Source organism: Lacerta agilis, chromosome 7 (assembly GCF_009819535.1).
Source record: "Lacerta agilis isolate rLacAgi1 chromosome 7, rLacAgi1.pri, whole genome shotgun sequence".
Taxonomy (NCBI): Eukaryota; Metazoa; Chordata; class Lepidosauria; order Squamata; family Lacertidae; genus Lacerta; species Lacerta agilis.
Window position 1 is genome coordinate 2,003,597 of NC_046318.1, and position 23,884 is coordinate 2,027,480.

The following is a 23,884-nucleotide window of genomic DNA, read 5'->3' on the forward strand; positions in this document are numbered from 1 at the left end:
CTGTTATAATATCCATACTTGCTGGTTAATGCCACAAGGTCCTCTTCAAGGAAAGGGCTTTTAATAAAGAACAACTCCAAACTATGCACAACTAATTAATTCCAATCACATCTTTATATCCTTTTGGAGCCAAAGCCGAAGTCCGCCCCTTCCGTCAGCTGTTGACTTTCTGAGTGTCTGAGACAGCTGTGCGTCTGTCTATAGTTCCCTCAAATGACTTGTCTTGCCCTGATTTTTTTAAAAAGACTGCTGACTTGTAATGGGGCTTCCTGACAAAGGCTCCGCTTTGAGTCGGATCTGTGCTAGGCTCCAAGCCAGGATGCAGGAGGCGATCAGGGGCCAGGACCAGGCAGTGCAATCCCCCGTAACTGCCTTTTTAAAACCATGTCACGCTTGTGTGACAACTGCTCCTCTGTGCTTGTTTGAACTGTCCCTCCCAATTAGTGGTAATAAGTAACTCTGTAAAGATGAGCAAACATAGTGCATTCATTAGCTCCCTGCCAACCTCAAACCTTCCTCCCCCACCCCCAGCCCCAGCCCCTTCTTCATGGTTAATCAGTGCCACAAATCTCCCAGGGGCTATGCTCAGCTCATACTTGGAGAAAGCTAAACAAAGCTCGTTTGGCGTGAACAAGTGCTGGCAAAAGGCAAATTAATGACAAAGAGTTGGGTTGAAATTATTTTATTCTGTCCTTTCACTGAAGGATTGCCTTATTCTCCAAGTGAAAATATGCCCAGATCAATAAGCTCAAGCTTTAGAGCAAGAAAGGCATGCTCCAGCCCCATTTATTTAATCCACTTTTTGGTGCAAAGGGGGCACATAATTTACAGGACAGGAACTGCTAAGCAAGAACTAATAACAAGTTCTGGGAAGCATGTGCTGCCATCCATCTCCCGGGTGAAGTTCAGGTCATCACATTATCCAACCACTATCTTGGCTGTGGTGAAAACCTCCAGGTCATTGACAACAGGCCCCCCCAACAGTCTTGCCATCTTTGTCTGACAAGCAGATGTGCAGATGAGGAGCTTCATTCAGAGTTCCAATCCAGTAGACAATTTCAAACCTCTCCTTTAGGTGAATGATCTAAAAAAGCAAACACACAAACACACAATACAAGGAGAAGCAGCAGAGATGAACACTGGAATAAACGTGCACATATGCTGTTTTACTCAGGTTCAGAATCTAACCCATTCTCATATTTTAAAATGCCAACATTTAAAGATGCTGATGTTCAGAGTGTATTTGAGTACTTTGAACATTTTGTGAAGAAAAAGTCCCTGCAGTTTCTGGTGATTAGGAGCCTCATCCAGTTATCTGTTTGTGCTGCCCCAGAAGCTCATAGGCAAAGAATTGCCAGTGCTGTTATGAAAAAACAACACAGATGCATTTATGATGGGGATAGATAGGTAACAGGAATCCAAATCTGTCATCCGGTATTCAGGGCCAGGTAGAGGGAGGTGGTCACCTCCAGTGGCTGATTTGGGGTGGCATGGAAGGACAGCAAGTGGTTTATTACTTAACTTATTATTGTATTAGTTACAGGTGGGTAGCCGTGTTGGTCTGCCATAGTCAAAACAAAATCGAAAATTCTTTCTAGTAGCACCTTAGAGACCAACTGAGTTTGTTCCTGGTATGAGCTTTCGTGTGCATGCACACTTCTTCAGAACACTGAAGAAGTGTGCATGCACACGAAAGCTCATACCAGGAACAAACTCAGTTGGTCTCTAAGGTGCTACTAGAAAGAATTTTCGATTTTGTTTTTATTATTGTATTTTTACTGCCAGCAAGGTGAAGATGCATTTTCGAGATATCCTGCCTTGTGTACCAAAATGACAACTTGACCTACCTTGGGTACTATACACCTTGACTTGGGGGCAAGGAGGCACCATTTGCAGTCAAGTGTTTGGGATCAGCCCTGCCTCCTTTGCCCCAACAGAGTTTCTGTGGCACCAATACACAGTTAGCCGTGTGATAACTGCCCCTAATTTCAGACTCTTCTTAATGACCAGTAGGCAAATTTCTCCATTTAACAACGCTTCTTCTGGAAAACGTAATCTGGACATTTAGTTTTGAAGGACCTAGAATTTAAGAAGCTTAGCCTTTAGAATGCAGATATAATTTGTAACCAAGAATCTTTCTGGAAATTCCAACTCTACAATTCTATGTTTCTGTGAAATATTTGCATATTACAGGGCCTCAGTCTGTACCTTATTTGTACTGGAAGTGGTGGCATTTTCAAGTCTCAGTGTAGCTTTGCAGATGCTCCCCACACAAGTCATGACAAAGGGAGATTTAAACTTTTTATCCCCCACCCCACAAATTTTACTAAGGATGTAAGGATTTCTTCTCTTGGTCCTAAGGGCAAAGCATAAATAGAGAGATGCCCAGGTCCAGCCTGTGTTAAAAATAAATATTTAAGGCATTAGTGCATGCTCATCAATCTAGTGTTCACTCAATGTCTGATCTCATTGCTTGGTGGTGTATTACAGAATATGTTGGCAAATCCATTTGAGTTGTATAGTTTTGCAGCAGTCGTGTTTTGTAAGAATTATTGCTTCCTGCTCTAAAGATATATCTATGCTACAGCAAACATAAATTGGTTTCTGTTGTAAGCCAATTTTGGACAAAAAAGGCAAAAAGGGGCCCGGTTTTCCCAAGGAGGAGTTCCGGAAATTTAGCCCTGAGAAGCCCACACCTTTTCTGAGCTCCCCACTTACGCTGGAAAAACAGAGGCGACACCGGAGCTGGTAGAAGGGAAAGCAAGGCACAGCCCTCCCGTTTATTTGGATCTGTTGCAACAGAGGTTCCCCTACGTCGTGTAGAATCACGAAGAGAGAGAACCATGAGTATAGTCACAGGGAGGGTTTTATACATTTTTGTTCCCATACAGGTGAATGGAAGGAAAAGAGCAGGAAGGAGGGATTTACATAAGGTAAGTACAAGGAGATGGCTTATACAATAGTGACGAAGTGGTCTTCCTGCCGGTTCTTTGGACTTGCTAATACTCCTGTTGTCTTCTGTCCTGCAGGGTGGAGTTGGTGATCGGAACTTCCTGGAGGGTGAACGTCCGTGTTGTTTTGTATATGAATAAAGGTGATTCTCTTTGAATGGCAGATGTTTCCATTGTCTTTTATCCTGCTGCTTTGGTGGTAGACCCAGTAGATGGCGCTGTGGTATAGGGGAAGCAATTTGACAGTTCATAGAATGTTGAGGACGGGAATCTGACAGCTCCCGGATGAGTGGCAGTTGGTCTTTATGAAGGGCGGCAGCTAGAGGAAGCCCTTTGCAACGTAATTTTGATACAGTCAGAGTGCAGATAACCTTATAACCTTATAGTTGTTACAGAGAAAAATACATGGAGTGCAGGGATACATTTAAGGTACATAGCTGGAGAATCAAGAGTTACATTTTGGATACAATGTCAGAGACCCACACACAACGTAACGATACATGACATTTTGGAGGTGAAAAGGGCACATTAAAATCAGCGATTACAGAGGGGAGACATCTGCTTAGCAATTAGGGAAAAAGGCACGCCTTTACGGTGTTTTTGCAGGTTCGGGTGGGGTGCGCTGAGGAAGGGCAGCCCCAGCGATAAGGATGTTTATTTCGGTCAGGACCTGAGGCAATGTTTGTCTATTGTTTTCACTCACTGGGTTTTGGCTGATGCATTTAGATATGCAAACGGTGGAGGGGCTGGGTGGGGAAGCTAATCTGGCTGCAGGTGATGGGTGGGTGCGGAGATGTGGGTGATCGGATGATAATGAGCGGTCAGATTTGCATCTGAACATCCGAATTGTTATCGTCCGCCTCCCCCTCCCCTCTCTGGCCAACTTGTCCTTCTGCTTCTGGAAAGAAGTGGATCTAAAATGGCGTTGCAGTGGATTTCAGGTCCCCTCTCTGTGCGTAGGGGTGGTGGTGGGGCGAAGATGTAGGTGACATGGGTATACTCCTATTACAGTTTCAAACCAATTTACCCATCCTAGCTTCTCCCTAAAGAATCCTTGGATCTGGTGGTTTTTTGTTTTGTTTTTTGGCAGGGGTGCTAAGAATTCCCTATTGCAGTTCTCAGGGTTACAAAAGATGCCAGTTTTAAAGCTGTTGATGATATTCCAACACTTTCTGGAAATATATTAATGAACAGATGTAAAGCACTACAGTACTATAGAGTTTCATTCTTCAGTCACTACAAGTGCAGAATGTAGCATTTCAGCTCTGAATACATTTTGTGAAAGTACACTACAGCAACAATTATTCTTAGAGAGTTTGTACAAATGTCAACAGAACCAGTCCCAAATCAAATTTATTAGCTGGTAAAACCTCTAACAATTTTGCACAGAGACTGATAAGGCCAGCTGAGAGTTCCTTTCAATACTTTGTGATTTACAACCCACCCCTCAGGACCCCTGATTCCGTTTTTCGCATATGTAAACAGTTTCTTGGTACTAAATAACATGTTACTGAAAAAGTAACAATTTGGTCATTTAAAATGTTCAATGTATACAATTTGCTTTAATCTGGAACATTCACCAGCAATTCACAGAGAGCTATTTTAAAACAGTGAACATTAATGAGCTACTGTCATCCCCTCCAACATTCCTTAGATGAAAATAGGGACATTTCTCGCTCCCCTCCCAACTGACCCTTCTCAACCCCCATCTTCTTGTCCCCACACCCCAGCAGAGCATTTCCACCACCACTACACCAATGGGACACAGTGCACACAACTGCCACCGTCCTGAGAAAAATCCCTTAATCCCGATTTTATTTTATTATTTGGCAGATTTACAAAATGAAAAACACACACCAATTAATAAATTTTAGAAGGGGCAAAATCAGAGATGGACACACAAAGCTTTTTTTTTTTAAATTTAAAAAACACAGTCCCCTTTTCTTACCAGTCCCAGAAAGCCTAGCTGAGCTCTAGCAGTTATTATTATTATTATTATTATTATTATTATTATTATTATTATTATTAAAAGTTTTTAAAAGTTTTAAATTTTTCTACAACTGGTGCTGTAAAAAGAAGCACGGGTCCAGGCAGCTGCAGTGGCTGCCGTATTTCCCAGGCCTCTCTATCTAGCGGCATGGGGGCTGATCTAAGTGGCATTTCTCCTCACACTTGGCTGAGGGGGAGGTGCAGATCACCTGGGAGGCAGCTGTGGGTGATGGGGAAGCCCCAGAGGCACCCAGAGGTTGTCCTGGATTGCTCCATGACTGGAACTCCCTTAATCCTGTTGCCAGGCCTGCGTCTCCCCAATATAATTACATACACCCCCCAGGTGTCCCAATTTTTCCAAGGACAGTCCCCAAATTATGAAAGCCATCCCGGCTTCTGCAATGTCCCTATTTTCCCCCCATCAGTGCTGCTGCCGCCAAGTTTGGGGAGGAGGATGAGCTGGCACTTGTCCTAAGCGATAATGGCAGCTGTGGCCTTGAGGGAGCAACCTCTGGCAGCTCATAGCAGCTGCTGGAGAGTGGGCCAAGGGGAGGAGAGGCTGCATTTGCTGAGGTCCAGCCCCGTGTGAGGCACCAGCTCAGAGGGGCAGGCAGAGGATGATGCCCTGGGTGGGAAGAAAGGAGGAGCACAAGGAGTCGTGTGTGTGTGTGTGTGTGTGTGTGTGTGTGTTTAAATGCTTTGTGCATCCGCATCTAACCTTGCCCATTTCGAAAACTTATTGGTATGTATTTTTCTTTTTGTAAATCTACCAAGGAATAAAATAAAATCAATTTTGATGAAGGGGTTTCCTCGGGACGGTGGAGGGCGTATGTGCTGTGTCCCGTTGGTGTTGTGGTGGTGGCACTCGCCCCTTCTCTGATAGGAAATGCTCTGGCCGAGGGTGGGGGAACGAAGCAGACTAAAATGGGGAGTTGAGGAGGGTCTGTTGTGGGGAGTGAGAAATGTCCCTAATTTCATCTGAGGAATGTTGGGTGGTATGTAATTAACTGATAAAAGCTATTAATCCATTTAGTACTGTTTGGGACACAACATTACAGTGCAAACATCTGGCCTCTATATACCAACTGAAGGACCACAGTGTACCAAGTAAGGCTCATTCAACACATTGAGGCTTACTTCTGAGTAAACATGTATAGGATTGTGCTGCAACTAAGTCCTCTCATGCCATGATCCTGGCAGGTTTGTTTGTCAGATTCCCCTTCCTCTGGAGATGAGGTCAAGGAATCAAGAGTCAGAAGGGGAAGACTCCCTTTTGAATCCTTGCCGCCTGGCTCAGCTTTTAAATAGACAAAAGCAGTTTAATAGAATGACCTGAGAAAATCTGCTGTTCTTGCAGCACACACACACAGAGAATTATGGTTTATTTAAAGGGTTCCTCAGGGGTCGGGTAACAAGAGCGGTGGTGCACTCGTAATCGGGTGAACTGGGTTTGCGTCCCCACTCTTCCAAATGCAGCTGCTGGGTGACCTTGGGCTAGTCACACTTCTCTGAAGTCTCTCAGCCTTGCTTACCTCACAGAGTGTTTGTTGTGAGGGAGGAAGGGAAAGGAGAATAATAGCCGCTTTGAGACTCCTGAAGGGGAGTGATAAAGCGGGATATCAAATCCAAACTCTTCAAATCCAATGACAATAGGGACATCCTAAGGAAAAAGGGAACCTTCTGGGATCAAACCAGAAACTTCTTCTTCTTGTTGTTGTTCAGTCGTTCAGTCGTGTCCGACTCTTCGTGACCCCATGGACCAGAGCACGCCAGGCACGCCTATCCTTCACTGCCTTCCCACAGTTTGGCCAAACTCATGTTAGTAGCTCAAACCAGAAACAGGCTTCTCTAAATCAGGGATGTCCATGGAAAACAAGGACACTTGGATGGTGTGCATCTTGTCCAGTTTAAAGATGAAGAAGTATAAGGAAACAGAGCAGGGCCCCTGAAGCTACCCCTCAACAGTTTGTGACTGGGTGTCCAAATGTACACTAGAGAGAGAGGTATAATATTTCTATTTGACCTATAATAATAATTCCTATGGGAGAAACTCAGTGTCACACTATTATGATCTTTTCATCAGGGCAAGCATTTCTGCATGCCAGATGAAACGATCTCCCCACTCCGCCCCCTGCTTGCTGTTCTGGGGGTTCTCTTGACAGCCACCCTCACCCCCGAACTGATTTGGGATGGCATGGGCAAAAGAGGGGCATGGAAAGCCCAGTTGCGCTAGTGGGACTTGTGCTGGCTCCTGCTGAAGCAGCTATTTCACTGAATCTAGCCCAAGAAATATAAATTAGATGATGTACATTTTATGCAAATGTTTTTTGGTTTTTTGTGGTAGTGCCTAATTTGTCACCCGCTTTAGGAGCCACATATAAAGCTCAGGGGAAGGGAAATGTCATGGTGCTCTCTGACATCACATGTCACATGGAGAGGGAGAATTGGAGAAGAAGAAGCAAGGTGAGAACCTTCCCTTTTTGATCACACACACTATTTTCTTGCATCACCTTTGCTATCTTAATTCCAACTTTAAAGGAAATCAGTCTTGGACCTCCACTCAGGGCTGAGGTTTAAATTTCAGACTAAATATAAGTACTGTCATCCTGTTAGCTTTTGTTTTGCTTTGTTGTAGCTTTGCAAAATAGTGTGTGTGTGTGTGTGTGTGTGTGTGTGTGTGTGTGTAAGAACAGGAAAATAAATATAGCCCACCTCTCTCCCTCTAATTGCTTTTTTTGCACACATTTTAAAAAAAAAATGTCATTTGCATTTTAGTCGATACAATATCTACTTTTTTAATTTAATCAATTGTTGTGCTTTTCTGTGTCCCAAAGGATAAAGAGTCTTTTGATTTCTCACCCCCACATGTAAACGATTTCCCAAACCTGCAGGAGAGTCATTTCAATTAGTGCAAAGCTGATCATTAGCTAACTAATAAGGACTAATTTTCTATCACAATTATTTCCTAATTAAATCCCAAACTGAGATTTCTAACCCAGATGGTCAGTGATGCTACAGATTTGTTTAAATTTCTTAGCACAGTAACAAACTGCTAATTAGGTTTTGTAAATACATTAATTCCCTTGCGATTGAGTTAATAGTATTGCATGCTGCCAGTTTATTAGCGCATTAATTGTGACAGGCTTTCCTTGGCCTGACATATAATCCACTTATCACACACTGCTACTAAAGAGATTATAGACAAAATCATAACTGAAGTCTTCCCTTTAATTTAAGAATGCTGTTGTCAGTGTTTGACGTCACAGTTAAGGAATATTTGTTTCTGTAATGATTAAACCCATTTATCTTTACAGTCGTATTTCCTCCTCCTCCTCCTCCTCCTCCTCCTCCTCCTCCTCCTCCTCCTCCTCTTCTTCTTCTTTATTGCATTTATATTCTGCCTTTCCTCCAGAAAGCTCAAGGCAGCATAAATGGTGCTCCTGCCATTATTTAGTCAATTTTGTGTATTACAACCTTCCATGTTTCATGTGCTTTGACTGAACCCCAAGAGCGCTCATTTGTCCCCCTCTTTGCTATCCTTCCACCATCAGGCAAATACCTTCTTCTTCTTCTTCTTTTAAGACAGGCCTTCTAGCTGATTAGTCTCTTAAAGCTCAATATATTTTGACTAACTGCTGCTTGGTGTTTTATTGTTTTATTGTGTCATCCTTGTTTAATTCCCCAACCCACTTTGCTCTAGTAATTATCAACTGATATGCATTATTATTGCTTATTGTGTTTTCGTTTTTATTGTGTCGTTGGTAAAACCATGGGATATAAATGGAAATACTGAATACATTGTTGTTGTTGTTCAGTCGTTCAGTCGTGTCCGACTCTTCGTGACCCCATGGACCAGAGTACGCCAGGCACGCCTATCCTTCACTGCCTCTCGCAGTTTGGCCAAACTCATGTTAGTAGCTTCAAGAACACTGTCCAACCATCTCATCCTCTGTCGTCCCCTTCTCCTTGTGCCCTCCATCTTTCCCAACATCAGGGTCTTTTCTAGGGATTCTTCTCTTCTCATGAGGTGGCCAAAGTACTGGAGCCTCAACTTCAGGATCTGTCCTTCTAGTGAGTACTCAGGGCTGATTTCTTTGAGAATGGATAGGTTTGATCTTCTTGCAGTCCACGGGACTCTCAAGAGTCTCCTCCAGCACCATAATTCAAAAGCATCAATTCTACGGCGATCAGCCTTCTTTATGGTCCAGCTCTCACTTCCGTACATTACTACTGGGAAAACCATAGCTTTAACTATACGGACCTTTGTCGGCAAGGTGATGTCTTTGCTTTTTAAGATGCTGTCTAGGTTTGTCATTGCTTTTCTCCCAAGAAGCAGGCGTCTTCTGATTTCGTGACTGCTGTCACCATCTGCAGTGATCATGGAACCCAAGAAAGTGAAATCTCTCACTGCCTCCATTTCTTCCCCTTCTATTTGCCAGGAGGTGATGGGACCAGTGGCCATGATCTTAGTTTTTTTGATGTTGAGCTTCAGACCATATTTTGCGCTCTCTTCTTTCACCCTCATTAAAAGGTTCTTCAATTCTTCCTCACTTTCTGCCATCAAGGTAGTATCATCAGCATATCTGAGGTTGTTGATATTTTTTCCGGCAATCTTAATTCCGGTTGGGGATTCATCCAGTCCAGCCTTTCGCATGATGTATTCTGCATATAAGTTAAATAAGCAGGGAGACAATATACAGCCTTGTCGTACTCCTTTCCCAATTTTGAACCAATCAGTTGTTCCATATCCAGTTCTAACTGTAGCTTCTTGTCCCACATACAGATTTCTCAGGAGGCAAATGAGGTGATCCGGCACTCCCATTTCTTTAAGAACTTGCCATAGTTTGCTGTGGTCGACACAGTCAAATGCTTTTGCATAATCAATGAAGCAGAAGTAGATGTTTTTCTGGAACTCTCTGGCTTTCTCCATAATCCAGCGCATGTTTGCAATTTGGTCTCTGGTTCCTCTGCCCCTTCGAAATCCAGCTTGCACTTCTGGGAGTTCTCGGTCCACATACTGCTTAAGCCTGCCTTGTAGAATTTTAAGCATAACCTTGCTAGCGTGTGAAATGAGTGCAATTGTGCGGTAGTTGGAGCATTCTTTGGCACTGCCCTTCTTTGGGATTGGGATGTAGACTGATCTTCTCCAATCCTCTGGCCACTGCTGAGTTTTCCAAACTTGCTGGCATATTGAGTGCAGCACCTTAACAGCATCCTCTTTTAAAATTTTAAATAGTTCAGCTGGAATATCATCACTTCCACTGGCCTTGTTGTTAGCAAGGCTTTCTAAGGCCCATTTGACTTCACTCTCTAGGATGTCTGGCTCAAGGTCAGCAACCACATTTCCTGGGGTGTATGAGACCTCCATATCTTTCTGGTATAATTCCTCTGTGTATTCTTGCCACCTCTTCTTGATGTCTTCTGCTTCTGTTAGGTCCTTTCCACTTTTGTCCTTAATTGTGGTAATCTTTGTACGAAATGTTCCTTTCATATCTCCAATTTTCTTGAATAAATCTCTGGTTTTTCCCATTCTGTTATTTTCCTCTATTTCTTTGCATTGCTCGTTTAGAAAGGCCCTCTTGTCTCTCCTTGCTATTCTTTGGAAATCTGCATTCAATTTCCTGTATCTTTCACGATCTCCTTCGCATTTTGCTTGTCTTCTCTCCCCCGCTATTTGTAAGGCCTCATTGGTCAGCCACTTTGCTTTCTTGCATTTCTTTTTCATTGGGATGGTTTTCGTTGCTGTCTCCTGTATAATGTTACGAGCCTCCATCCACAGTTCTTCAGGTACTCTATCCACCAAATCTAAATCCTTGAACCTGTTCTTCACTTCAACTGTGTATTCATAAGGAATTTGATTTAGATTGAATCTTACTGGCCCAGTGGTTTTTCCTACTTTCTTCAGTTTAAGCTGGAATTTTGCTATAAGGAGCTGATGATCTGAGCCACAGTCAGCTCCAGGTCTTGTTTTTGCTGAGTGTATAGAGCTTCTCCATCTTTGGCTGCAGAGAATATAATCAATCTGATTTCGATGTTGCCCATCTGGTGATGTCCATGTGTAGAGTCGTCTCTTGTGTTGTTGGAAAAGAGTGTTTGTGATGACCAGCTTGTTCTCTTGACAGAACTCTATTAGCCTTTGCCCTGCTTCATTTTGATCTCCAAGGCCAAACTTGCCAGTTGTTCCTTTTATCTCTTGACTTCCTACTTTAGCATTCCAATCCCCTATAATGAGAAGAACATCCTTCTTTGGTGTCATTTCTATAAGGTGTTGTAAGTCTTCATAGAATTGATCAATTTCGGTTTCTTCAGCACTGGTAGTTGGTGCATAAACTTGGATTACTGTGATGTTAAAAGGACTGCCTTGGATTCGTATCGAGATCATTCTATCATTTTTGAAGTTGCATCCCAGTACAGCTTTCGCCACTCTTTTGTTGACTATGAGGGCCACTCCATTTCTTTTACGGGATTCCTGCCCACAGTAGTAGATATGATAGTCATCCGAACTGAATTCGCCCATTCCTGTCCATTTTAGTTCACTGATGCCTAGGATGTCAATGTTTATTCTTGCCATCTCATTTTTTACCACATCCAGCTTACCAAGGTTCATGGTTCTTACATTCCAGGTTCCTATGCAATACTTTTCTTTACAGCATTGGACTTTCCTTTCGCTTCCAGGCATATCCACAACTGAGCGTCCTTTCGGCTTTGGCCCAGCCGCTTCATCAGCTCTGGATCTACTTGTACTTGTCCTCCGCTCTTCCCCAGTAGCAAGTTGGACGCCTTCCGACCTGAGGGGCTCATCTTCCAGCGTCATATCTTTTATATGCCTGTTGTCTTTGTCCATGGAGTTTTCTTGGCAGGGATACTGGAGCGGCTTGCCAGTTCCTTCTCCAGGTGGATCACGTTTGGTCCAAACTCTCCGCTATGACCTGTCCATCTTGACCTGTCCATAGCTTGCCTGAGTAATTCAAGCCCCTTCGCCACGACAAGGCAGTGATCCATGAAGGGGACTGAATACATAATAAATGCTATAGACATTAAAGAGGGATGTATTCTGGCCGCTTGGTATTCACATCAGGTAAGATGGCTCTCTCCCTGTTGCTACTATTTTAAATTAATTAATCAGCCTTCCACACACATATCAAACCAATTTACAATATATCATATAAATAGCTAAAAATAGTTTTAAAAACAGCACAAAAACAACTCAAAATAAATACCTAAGCAGAGACCTTTTCATCCAGCTGGAAAAGCTTGTTGAAACAAACAAAAAGAAAAAAAGGTCTTCTGTTGTTCCCAGGCAGTGCAGATAGTGAGTGGCTGTTGTATCTCAACAAGAATGTGGTTCCATAAAACGGGGAAGCCACTGTGAAAGTCCCCTTCTGAGTCACTGTGGAGTGGACTTGTGGCGCTTTGGGGATGTTAAGGAGAGACACTGCAGCAGACCAGTGTATATAAGGGATAAGGCAGTCTCTCAATTTATAGGGCCTTCTAGGTTAGTGCCAACATCCTGAACTTGGCATGGCAGCAGATCAGCAGCAAGTAAAAATCCTACAAACAAGGTGTTATATGCTGCCAGTCGTTTGCCCCCACAAGCAACCTAGCTGCTGTTCTGCACCAGCTGCAGCCTCTGGGCCAACCCTCAAGGCTAGCCCCACATGGTTGTAATCCAACCTTGATAGGGTTGCCATATGTCCTCTTTTTTCCAGGACACGTCCTCTTTTTACGGGTATGTAAAATGAGAGTCATCATAGACATCCATAGTTAAAAGTAAAAGTCGGCAATTCATGTTTTGACGCATGAAGGGGCTGAATGGAAGAGGGCATGGCTATATCTGCTCCGCCCTGCCTGGGCAAACTCTTTTTCTGCTCTTCTTCACCATGCCTAAGACGTAACAACAACAGCAAACCTGAGATCAAGGTCAGGCTCCATTTTTAAAAAAAATATTTTTATTAAGTTTTACATTACAAATTTAAATTCAAATATTAAACATCAAAACCATCATTTAGGATCCCCTGAATCCTTTCACTCCCCTCTGCCCTTCCATGGTTACCATTATCAATCTTTTTTTCCCCATTTTTAAAAAATAATCCATTTTTACCATAGTTTTTCACACATTATAAACATTATTCAAATCCTGCCAAAGTTTTTAGTTTTTTACAGTGTTCTCTTAAATACATTATAATTTTTTTCCCATTCCTTCTTCGAGTTCCTGGTTTTGATTTTCTGATTTTTTCTGATTTTCCAGGTCAATTTCACCATTTCGGCATAGTCTAGCATCTTCATCAGCCATTTGTCTCTGGTCAGGACTTTACCTTCTTTCTGGGCCAGTAGTGTCCGCGCTGCTGTCGTCGCATACATAAATAGTTGTTTCTGCTCCTTTGGTATCTCTGCACCTAAAATACTTAGTAAAAAAAACCTCTGGGTTTTTCACAGACGTTATTTTAAACATTTTTTTCCCCAACTCATTATATATCATTTCCCAAATGCTTTTGTTATCTTGCACGTCCACCACATGTGGTAGAATGTGCCTTCCTTCTTACATTTCCAACAAACATTTGTTTTAAATATATATATATATATATATTAAAAGCAATTTTAAATCCATACAGTTTATCGACATTACAACCAATTACCGGTACATTTCCCCCCTTCCCCAGCTCTTTGTGAGCGAGACACAGCCTTTGCCTTAGCCTTTCCTCTGTCCTTGCCAGCCTTGCCTCCAGCCATGGTTCCGTCGCTGCCCTGTGAGGACCGGTCCCAATTCCAATCTCAATATAATATACTTTTGTACATTATTTTCACCAATAGATCCACTTTTCAGCATACTTTCACCTGATACATGCATTTTTGTAAACACTGGCTGGACGGAGAGCTGCTTTGCAAAATTTGTAGAAGTGTGAATTTTGAAATATGACTATGTTTTGGTTCTCATATTGTTTTGGAAAATGCGAGTTTGATAAATTTGGCTTTAAACCCAGACTGAATCAATTTTCCATCCCATCCATAGCCTAGGCCCTAGGGCCTTCTCAGCCATTTCTAATTCAGATGTTACAGAGAAATGGAATTTGATATCATTAATATGTTAATGTCACCTTGCTCCTAATGATTGCTCCCAACAACTTCAATAGCATTGAAGATGATTTAGGGCCCTGAAGCATCCCATAGCAAGAAAGCTAGAAGAAAACAATATTTCACTCCAGAATTTCTGATCAAGCCTTAAAGCTGGGATCTTCCTTTGCAGTGACTTCCAAGCCCTGTTTGGATAAGCTGAGGTGTTCCTTTGCAGCAAAGGGAAAGTGGGTTATCTGACGTAATAGTGATTTCACGTGATTGATAGGTGTTGTGACCTGGACAACATGTCAAAATGGTCCCCCAGGGGTGGGGTAGATAAGGATCTGACCTCTTGGGATAAAAAGGTTTCTATCCATTTCTATTTTTTGTCATATTTTGAAAGTTTATTGCTTTGCATAAGCAATTTGCTAAAAAAAAAAAAGACAAAGGTTCTCATTTAAAATAAGAAAGTACCCCATTGCATTTGACTTCATTTACTTCATTTATTACAAGCATGTTAATCTGCCACACATAGTGTGTGGCTAAAGAGCCTTAACTGTAATAATTCCTGTTGAGTGCTTGAAAAACAGAGTAAATGATAGATAATTCTGAATGGCAAGATTATAGAAACATTGAGGGTTTAGCAGGGGGTTATTAAAACAAAAAATAGCAATAGTTTATAGTACTTCTTTTAATAAACAGCTTAAGAGATAGTGGAACAAAGAACAAGGTGCATTATTGTTACATTTCAGGGGAATCCATTGCAGTTCCTAATGATGAAAAAAGAGAGTAATTAACGAGCAGCTGAAATTCCCTTCAAATGCCAGTTGCAGATATGCTGTCACCCTAACCTGCTTGCCCCCACTGCTTCCATTGCAAGACTGTATGAGATCAAGGCCTTGTAGTAGAAATTAGGGCTGTGCATGACCTCTCAATCCTAATTAAACCCCCAAACCCCAGTTAAACATGTGGTCCATGGGATAGTGAGGTGAAGCAGTAGTGCCTGGTAGGGCAGCATTGCTCATCTGCCTTAGTTCAGTGCAGGCACAGCTGCAAGAGTATTGGACTGGGTCTTGGCAGGAGCACTGGACTGAAGTCAAGGTAGGCAGTGCCACCCCATCTTCTGCCCAATGGTAGGGCTGGCTCCCTGCTGCTATTATTAAACATTGGCAGTCAGAAATCCTTGCCGCTCTAATGCAAATCACCCATCAATATATACTAATTACACACACACACCTCTGCTCCAGGCAACTGTAATAGATAACGGATCAGAAACTTGATATCTCATAAAATTATCCTTGCACCTTGAATGTGGTACTAAAACAAAGGCAAACTTCCCCAACCTGCCAAGAAGCAGCCTCATTAATTGTGTGTTAAAATTCCACTCATTACGCACAGCAGGTAATAAATTCTAAGCAAAGCAGATGTTCTAATTTTTAAAACCATTAAGTTGTACGTCTGGCACACAAGGGGGAGGTGCTGTCTAGGGTGCACATAAGGCACTCCTTGAGATGTGAAACATTTCCTCTCTTCTACATCTGGGTCAGACTCACATCTCCTCTCTTAGAAGATATTTTATGAACCCGGTGAATAGCAATTTATATAAATATACATGTAGAACATAAACACACAATGCATATGGAGAGAATAAATAATGGCTAACTGTGAATTAAATACATTGAATGAGTTTGTTAACATTATAATAAACCATGAGAGCAATGTCTGAGTATGCTGGGTGTGCTGCTGGACACACCAAATTCTAGTAGAGTCTTTCTGCCCAAGGAAGGTCATGGTCATGTTCCCTAATCCTCTTCTCTTGAACCAGGAGCTGGGTTTAAATGCACAGAAAGATGCCCTGGGCTGCAAATCCTATTCATTGGGAATAAATACATTTGAACTGGGTTGTCTTACTTCCAAATAAACAAGCATGGGTGGTAAAATCATAGAATCTTAGAGTTGAAAGGGACCACAAGGGTCATCTAGTCCAACCCCTGCAATGCAGGAATCTCAGCTAAAGCATCCATGACAGATGGCCACCCAACTTCTGCTTAAAAACCTCCAAGGCAGGAGAGTCCACCACCTCTCGTGGGAGTTAGTTCCATTGCCAAACAGCTCTTACTGTCAGAAAGTTTTTCCAAATGTTTAGTCAGAATCTCCTTTATTGTAACATGAAGCCATTGACTTGAGTCCTACCCTCAAGAGCAGGAGAAAACAAGCATGCTCCCTCCTCCATGTGACAGCCCTTAAGATATTTGAAGTTGGCTACCATATCTCCTCTTAGTCTCCTCTTTTCCAGGCTAAACATACCCAACTCCTTCAAGTGCTCCTCATAAGGCTCATCTTGGTTGCCCTCCTCTGCACACATTCCAGCTTGTCAACATCCTGCTTACATTGTGGTGCCCAGAATTGGACACAGTATTCCAAGTGTTGTCTGAGTAAGGCAGAATAGAGGGGTACTATTAGTTCCCTTGATCTAGACACTAGACTTCTATCTGGACACTTCAATAGTGTTAGCTTTTTTGCTGCTGCATCACACTGTTCACTCATGTTAAGCTTGTGGTCTACCATGACCCTTAGATCCTTTTCACATGTACTGCTAATAAGCCAGGCGTCCCCCATCCTATATTTGTGCATCTGTTCTTCTTGCTTAAGTGCATAACCTTACATTTTTCCCTATTGAAATTCATTTTGTTAGCTTGTGCCCCGTTCTTCAATCTGTTAGGCTCATGTTGAATTCTGATTTTGTCTTCTGCGCCATAAGCTACCCCTCCCAGTTTGGTGTCATCTGCAAAATTCATCCAAGTCATTTATAAAGATGTTGAGCAACAACGGCCCAGGACAGAACCCTGTGGCACCCCACTTGTCACTTTTCCCCAGGATGACGATTAGCCATTAATGAGTACTCTTTGGGTTCGGTCACTCAGCCAGCTGTATGACCAGATAACTATATCTTTTGGCTGTTGCTCAAAGTGGTGAACTCAAATCTGCGCCTCCTTTTTCTTCCTAGCAAAACATATGGCATGACATCATAGTGTTGCCATTTCCGCTACCACTGCAAATGTCCACTAAGCTAAGCACCTGGAAATTAGGTGTTCCAGTGTTCCTGTCCTCCAACCCAGACACAAAATGCAATTTTCCAGCTTGGAAGGTGGGCTGGAGTTGGTATCCAGTTTGTACTACATTAATCCAATCTGGGGGTTTTTAACCACTTCTTACATTGTCAGTCAAAAACAGTATCATCTTAGTAACAAATCAAATAAAACCATAAGAGTGTGCTAAAGGATGTTGTAATCAAAGCTCTCCTGTGGCTTTGTGATATCTCACAGAGGCCATAACTTGCCTTTAAGGACACTGCTATAAAATTTACTTGAATCAAACATCCTCAGATAGTCCAGCAAAACAGCACAGGGTTTCACAGCATAGCCTGCTGTGCATTAGAGATTATGCTTAATAACTTTCCAATTTCATCCCACTTGCAAAAAGAAGGGTGTAAGTATGTTCAAAAAGTCAGTGGCCCTGCTCATTCACTCTAGGATAAATAAATAAATAAGGTAAATAAGGTATAGATTAATTGTGAGTGATGATTTAAAGTTATAAAGTTACTAAAGTAGATTTATAATGAACGCAGCATAGAAGATGGGAGGAAGTCCATTAAGTAAGATTAAATAAGTATAAGGATGCTTAGGATGTATTTTTTGTTGTTGTATTTTTGGTGTTTTAAGTTGTTGTTGTTTAGTTGAGTGTAGTTTGTATTTTTTGGTTTTGTAGTGTTTGTATTTTGTATTTTTGTATTTTGTCTTTTTCTTTTTGACTCTAGAGATGAAGGAATGCCAGTGCAGAAGGAGCCAGAGTCTGACCCTGGAGACACAGACAGAGCAGGAATGGGTTACCAGTAGTTTGGCCCCCCTTCATCAAGAGTTCCCAGACTCAGATAGAGCAGCAGACTCAGATAGCTCGCAGGCGGGGGCGGGGAGGGGGAAGGAGATAGACGGCACTGAGGGGGTTGCTTTGCAACTAGGAGTGAGGCAGCATTTAGAGGGCTCTTCACTTGAGAGTGGGGAGGAAGTCCACCCACCTTCTCCCCGAACCAGAAGAGCTGAAAGGGTTAAAATGCAACGGAAGTACAAGAGAGGAAGGACTGGACTTTGACGCCCTTCGTGCTACGAAAGGGGCGGAGACTCAGAGTGACCAACTCGTAGCTAAGAGTGGCAGGCTCAGAGCCACTCTCTGGATGTTAATTGTAAATAAACGTATCATAAAACTGCCAGAGACTAATTAATTCTTATTAGAGCTCGTGTGCTGGCCCCAAGGGTTTGTCCATGAAGCGAGGTCCAAGTCCAGTCCTGGGTCTAGGAGTCCAAAGGAGGTCTGTCCGGCGGGGAGCGAGGCAGGGAGCAGGTCAAGGTCCAAGGCAGGTTCAGGCACAAGGTTGCAGGTTGAGCACATGCTTGCAACCAAGTTGCTCACGCAACTTGGGCTGGGTCTGGCTGGCTTTTATCTGGCCCTATGCTTAGGGCGGTCCCGATCCTCCGGAGACTCGCCTCTCCCCCGGGCCTGGAGGCGAGCACTCCTCCTGCAGACACTTAACTCCCTTCGCCTCTCTGCCCTGAGCCTCTGTAGCTCAGGAGAGGCTGATGGGTTACTGGACCCAGGGGCTGCCTCAGCTTCCTCTGAAGAGGCTGGGAGTGGAGCACCTGCAGGCAATGGGTCCTCCCTCCCATCAGGAGCCAGAGCAGACTCTGCTGATGCCTGCACCTGGGGATCCAGCACAGGTGGGGATCCTTCAAGCCCTGGCCCGGCTCAGCTGGTTCTGGAGGCGGGGAATCCTGTGCAGGCTGGGATCCCTCAGGTTCAGCATCAGAGCCTGACTCCCAGGCCATCACAGCTCGCTTGCCTCCCTGAGATCATTACAATACTGTTGCTAGCAGACTGGGCAGGCACACAGATCACCCAGACCTCCCTGCTATGGTGAGATGTATTTCTATTTAAAATTATAGTAGTTATTCCTAAATGTGCATTTGGTCATATAAATTGGCGCTTGGAAATTGTATTCGAATCTGTGCCCCTTTTTGGTGATGTACTTCCATTTTTTGTTAATGCGTAAGTGTCCACACTACTGAAGACCTGAACAGGATGGTTTATAGGGAAACAGCCGTTCTATTATCTTAGGCCTAAGCTTTAAAGGTTTAGTGCTTTAGGGGGTCAAAATAAGCACTGGAGACATGGCATTCTTGTAATATCTGTTTTTTTTCCCAGTGTGTATGGATGGGTGTGTGTTTTGCAGGTGGGTAGATGGGAAGCAATTTGGCTGGGGTGGGGAGATAGCAGGTCAGATCCAATTCCTCCCCTCCAAGCTACCGGTAAGTTTGATATGTGGGTGGAGCTGTCCATCAGTCCATCACTTGTTACGAGGTGCCCTGAGTGGCGCTTTGAAGTCCAGACAATCAACTGATAGTAGGAGCACCATGTGCAGCCCTCTGAAAGCACCAGTGGTGCCTGTATGCAACTTTACCTGCACCACACCTGATGTCACCGCTCAGGACAAATGGTGAACCTACTTAAGCTCACGGGCTGGAGGCTCCCCACCACAGAAGCAGGCTAACCTACAGGTACTGCTGTTATTAAAGCAACACTGTCATGTCACTCAGAAGATCCACTGCATGACTCTTGCAGCAGCCTAAGCTCCAAACTCCAACTGCTTTCCTTTCTTTCTAGCCAAATTAAAACGTGCCTCTTATTCCCACCCAAGAAGTTGGATTTGACATTAGTAGTTGTCATAGGAGCCAACTGCTAGGGGTCAAGGTCCCTTCAGCCCCCCCATAAAATATTTGAGGGGGCCAGACTCCCCCAAAGTTGATGGACATTGCCATTCAAAATGTGTGTGCATGCAGCATCTTGTGACTGTGGCTTGATGACCCATCAAAGATCAAGCTGTTACCTAGAAAACAGGAAATATTTTTATGATCAAAGAGCATGTTTGCAACAATGACATTTGCAATGCAGATGAACATGGATGCCTACAAAAACATATAGCTTAGGATCCAGATCCTTCAGTATCAAGAAGTACTTTTCCAGTCAGAAGTGAAATGTACAGTAATGGTGATGAGGTAAACTGGATTTTCATTACAAGACCTGTGCATACTTTCTAATATGTCATTATAAATTCAAAGATGAATTCCTCTTTGAAGGCTAGATGCAGCAGTAGATCATTAATTTTAATTACCCATAAATAGTTAGAAACTCTGTTTCTGGGAACTGGAAGTGGATATAGCTACCCAGGGAGTCCGGTGCAAGCTTTCCTTAAATTGTGAATTATTTTCAAGAAATATAAATGTATTTTTTTTGTCTCTAGCAGAAGTTTTGAACTTCATAAGCAAATAAGCATAAACCAACAGTATAACCCACTGCAATATCCAAAATATTATTTTATTTACAATTATTAATTATTATGTATAATAATAAACAAAAATGAATAAAACAGGTTCTACCCACTTATAAATTAACTCAACACATTAACACCAGAGTTGACAGTCCCTTACTATCTGGCATTCTTCATCCTCCTTAATTATTTCAAATTATACTGGCAGTCATTAAGGGACACAGGTGGTGCTGTGGTCTAAACCACTGAGCCTAGGGCTTACCGATCAGGTCGGCGGTTTGAATCCCCGCAACGGGGTGAGCTCCCGTTGCTTGGTCCCAGCTCCTGCCAACCTAGCAGTTTGAAAGCACATCAAAGTGCAAGTAGATAAATAGGGACCGCTCCAGCGGGAAGGTAAACGGTGTTTCCGTGCACTGCTCTGGTTCGCCAGAAGCGGCTTAGTCATGCTGGCCACATGACCCGGAAGCTGTCTGCGGACAAATGCCAGCTCCCTCGGCCTATAGAGCGAGATGAGTGTCGCAACCCCAGAATCGTCCGCAACTGGACCTAACGGTTAGGGGTACCCTTACCTTTATACTGACAGTCAATCATATGAGATCCAGCTCACTTCTTTTTAAAAGGCAAAACCACAGCTAGAAAAGTAGCTAGGCCTGCTTGTCCTGGGTGTGCAAGAGAGCTCCCTGCACCCAAACCCATCAGCTTCTGTGAAGGGAGGGAGAACCTGCTTGGTCCAGGTGTGGGAGAGGAACCTGGAAAGAGGAAGCTATTCCGTCTTGCTAAGGTGATTACTTTTTGTTTTGCTTTGTGTGGCAGAAGCGTGCTCCTGAGGTAGGAGGTAGATAATATGCCAGGTAGATAATATGCCCCCCCCTCTGTTTTGGCCTGCTCCTGACATCCAGTCTTGAGTAGAAGGCAGGTAGGTGTTCTTTGGGGACCAAGTAACAAATATTAATAGCAGGTTGTGTATTGAATGATGCTTAATTTTAGCATTCATTTTGGTCAAGTCCACACAATACGTTTCCTAGAAAATGATAGGCCTACTTATGCAAGGGCACCTCTCTTGCATCTGAACAAAAACAGAATTCTTTGTTAGTGAAAGACATGATTTTAATAAAAGAATACACAAGAAGAAAATAGATATGCTTGATTTTAGACACTGCAACTAGTGCAAAGTGACAAAGCTGGCTGGTCTTGACATTATGATTTATGCCTTATAAAGCATCTTCTAATTCTCACAAGATGATAAAACATGGCTGTACAAAATTATCACATATAAATAAGAGTGCATGCCTATTAGTTGCTCTATTTATCACCTTGGTCCACTGGCTGTAGAGTTGTTTAGCCATTTTGTAAAATAAATTTATTTGTAGAAATGAAGAATAACTGACAGCCCAAGACTCTCAGCTGGTGTAGAATGACATCACATTGCTGAGCCTGATAAAGCAAATGCTGAGAAGCTTCTGAGGTACTTCAGGGACATACTGCGATTGTGTTAAACAAACTGAGAATATGGCTTAGTTCTTGTGAACAACACAAATTCAATGGAAGCTGTGAGAGAAGGAGCAGCTGCTCTTTTCACTTCCTTGAAAGTGTATTTTATTTTCCCTCACCTGATCAGCAGCCCCCCACCCACCCAACGCACACACACAATATGCACCACAAAACTCAACTTTGTCACTGAGCATTCACCTTTTGAAAAAGGAAGCACAGCCAGTCCCAGCTCCCTGGTGAAGCTGATGCAGCTGTGCCACAAACACTGCTTGGGCATCATGTCTGACCTACGCCAGTGTACTTGTAACCCTCTAAGCATGAAATAGTAACAACAGCAATAACAAATAGCAACAATATTGAATATTTGGCTGAATTTGACCATTTATATATATCATTATTTAATGCCACTATATTTGATAGCTGGAAGTCAATATTATTTAAGATATACCGATGAGTCTAAAGTCCTTAGTTGTTGTTTTTAATGAGATTAAAAGTTGAAATTAAAATGCATTTTCAATTAAGAAACTGAAAATTCTATTGAATTTGAAGTATTTATGAACATCTGTTTGAACTTTGAAATGAATGAAATAACCATTACAAGACATTGTTGATTCCAGCAACATTCATTCTTTAGATTAGGCTACTCCAAACTGCTGCCTTCTGATGCTTTCAACCACAGCTCTCTTGAGGCCTCACTTATGGGACCATACATTATTTCCTGAGACACACAGGAAGTTACATTTTCTCACATTTGTTACTCAGGGTGCTAACTTTCAAGTGCCTAATATATGGGAAAATGAACATTTTAAATGCATATATTTGTGGAAAAGATATTTGAGGCTAAAAGAAGTACCAAAGATTTCAGTATGCTGGTTTGTGTCCAGTTTTAATCATATATGAACACATTCCGCTTGGCAGCGTACAAAATAAACTTTGCCCGTGCCAAAGTGTTCAAAACTGTTGGCCCTGAGAAAGTAAAATTTTATAAGAAGTTGGCATGTGGAAATGTCATCCCGCCACTGCTTGTCCTCGTGCTTCTGCTGAGAGGATACAGGGACTAGAGTAGTTCCCAGCTAGGGGATAAACAGACAAACTAGGGTGTACCTGCCAAAAACGTATGCCTGTTATCACACATGCACCCTCACTCAATTCCAAGGTGGCTTATGGGGCTGAAGGGAATTGTTGAAGTCTTTTCCCCACACAGCCTGACATTCCCTGAAAGGAAGCACACAAACCTTGTATGGATATCTGTCAAAGAAAAAATCCTCACTAAATAAAGCTGTCAGTCATTCTTGTTGGACAAAACATAGGACATAAAGGATTACATCAGTAAAACTCTAATAAATGACTAGGATAATACAACTGGCACTCTCGCCATCAGTAAATACCATAGGCTATGTGCTAGTCTCACTCCCACTCATTTTCCCACTTGTTGTCAGTCTTTTATGGAAAGCTTTGCTCACCTTCTTGGTCAAAGAGTCAGGATTCTGGACAGAAGAACATGGTAGTGAGGCTGCCTTTACTCCTGTTGAAACGACAGACTTCTTGACCTTACTACTAAGGACCATCAGCTGCAGTGAGGACTGCAGGGCCTGCTTCCTTACAAGGCCTTGACCAGCTGGCCTAGGGGGCGTGGCCCAGGCCCTCACATCTCCAGGGCTTAGATCAGGGGTCGGCAAATTTACCCGGCCTCGGGCTGGTTCCTCCAGTGCCGATCGCATGGCGGGCTAGAGGGCGGGAGAGCGTGTGCCCATATGCGTGCACACACGCTATTTCCGGCGCACTTTCGGGTCGGCAGAGCACCGGAAATAGCTTGTGCGCATGTGCATGGGCCTCCTCCGACCTGGAAGTGTGCTGGAAATTATGCTTGCACATACACACAAGCTATTTCTGGTGCTCTGCCAGATACTGCAATTAATCCAGAATGCGGCAGCTAGACTGGTGACTGGGAGTGGCCGCCGGGACCACATAACACCGGTCCTGAGAGATCTGCATTGGCTCCCAGTACGTTTCCGAGCAC

General features: G+C 43.1%; 1 protein-coding gene across 1 annotated transcript; it reads right to left on the reverse strand.

The window, feature by feature from the left end:
* Positions 1 to 714: 714 nt before the first annotated feature.
* LOC117049607 (bifunctional protein GlmU-like) lies at positions 715 to 23,585 on the reverse strand. Its single transcript, XM_033154405.1, is given in 5 exon segments — positions 715 to 978; positions 980 to 1,084; positions 2,209 to 2,313; positions 2,316 to 2,396; positions 23,328 to 23,585. Coding segments are annotated over 5 exon segments (702 nt in total). The 3' UTR covers positions 715 to 825.
* Between the last annotated feature and the right edge of the window lie 299 nt (positions 23,586 to 23,884).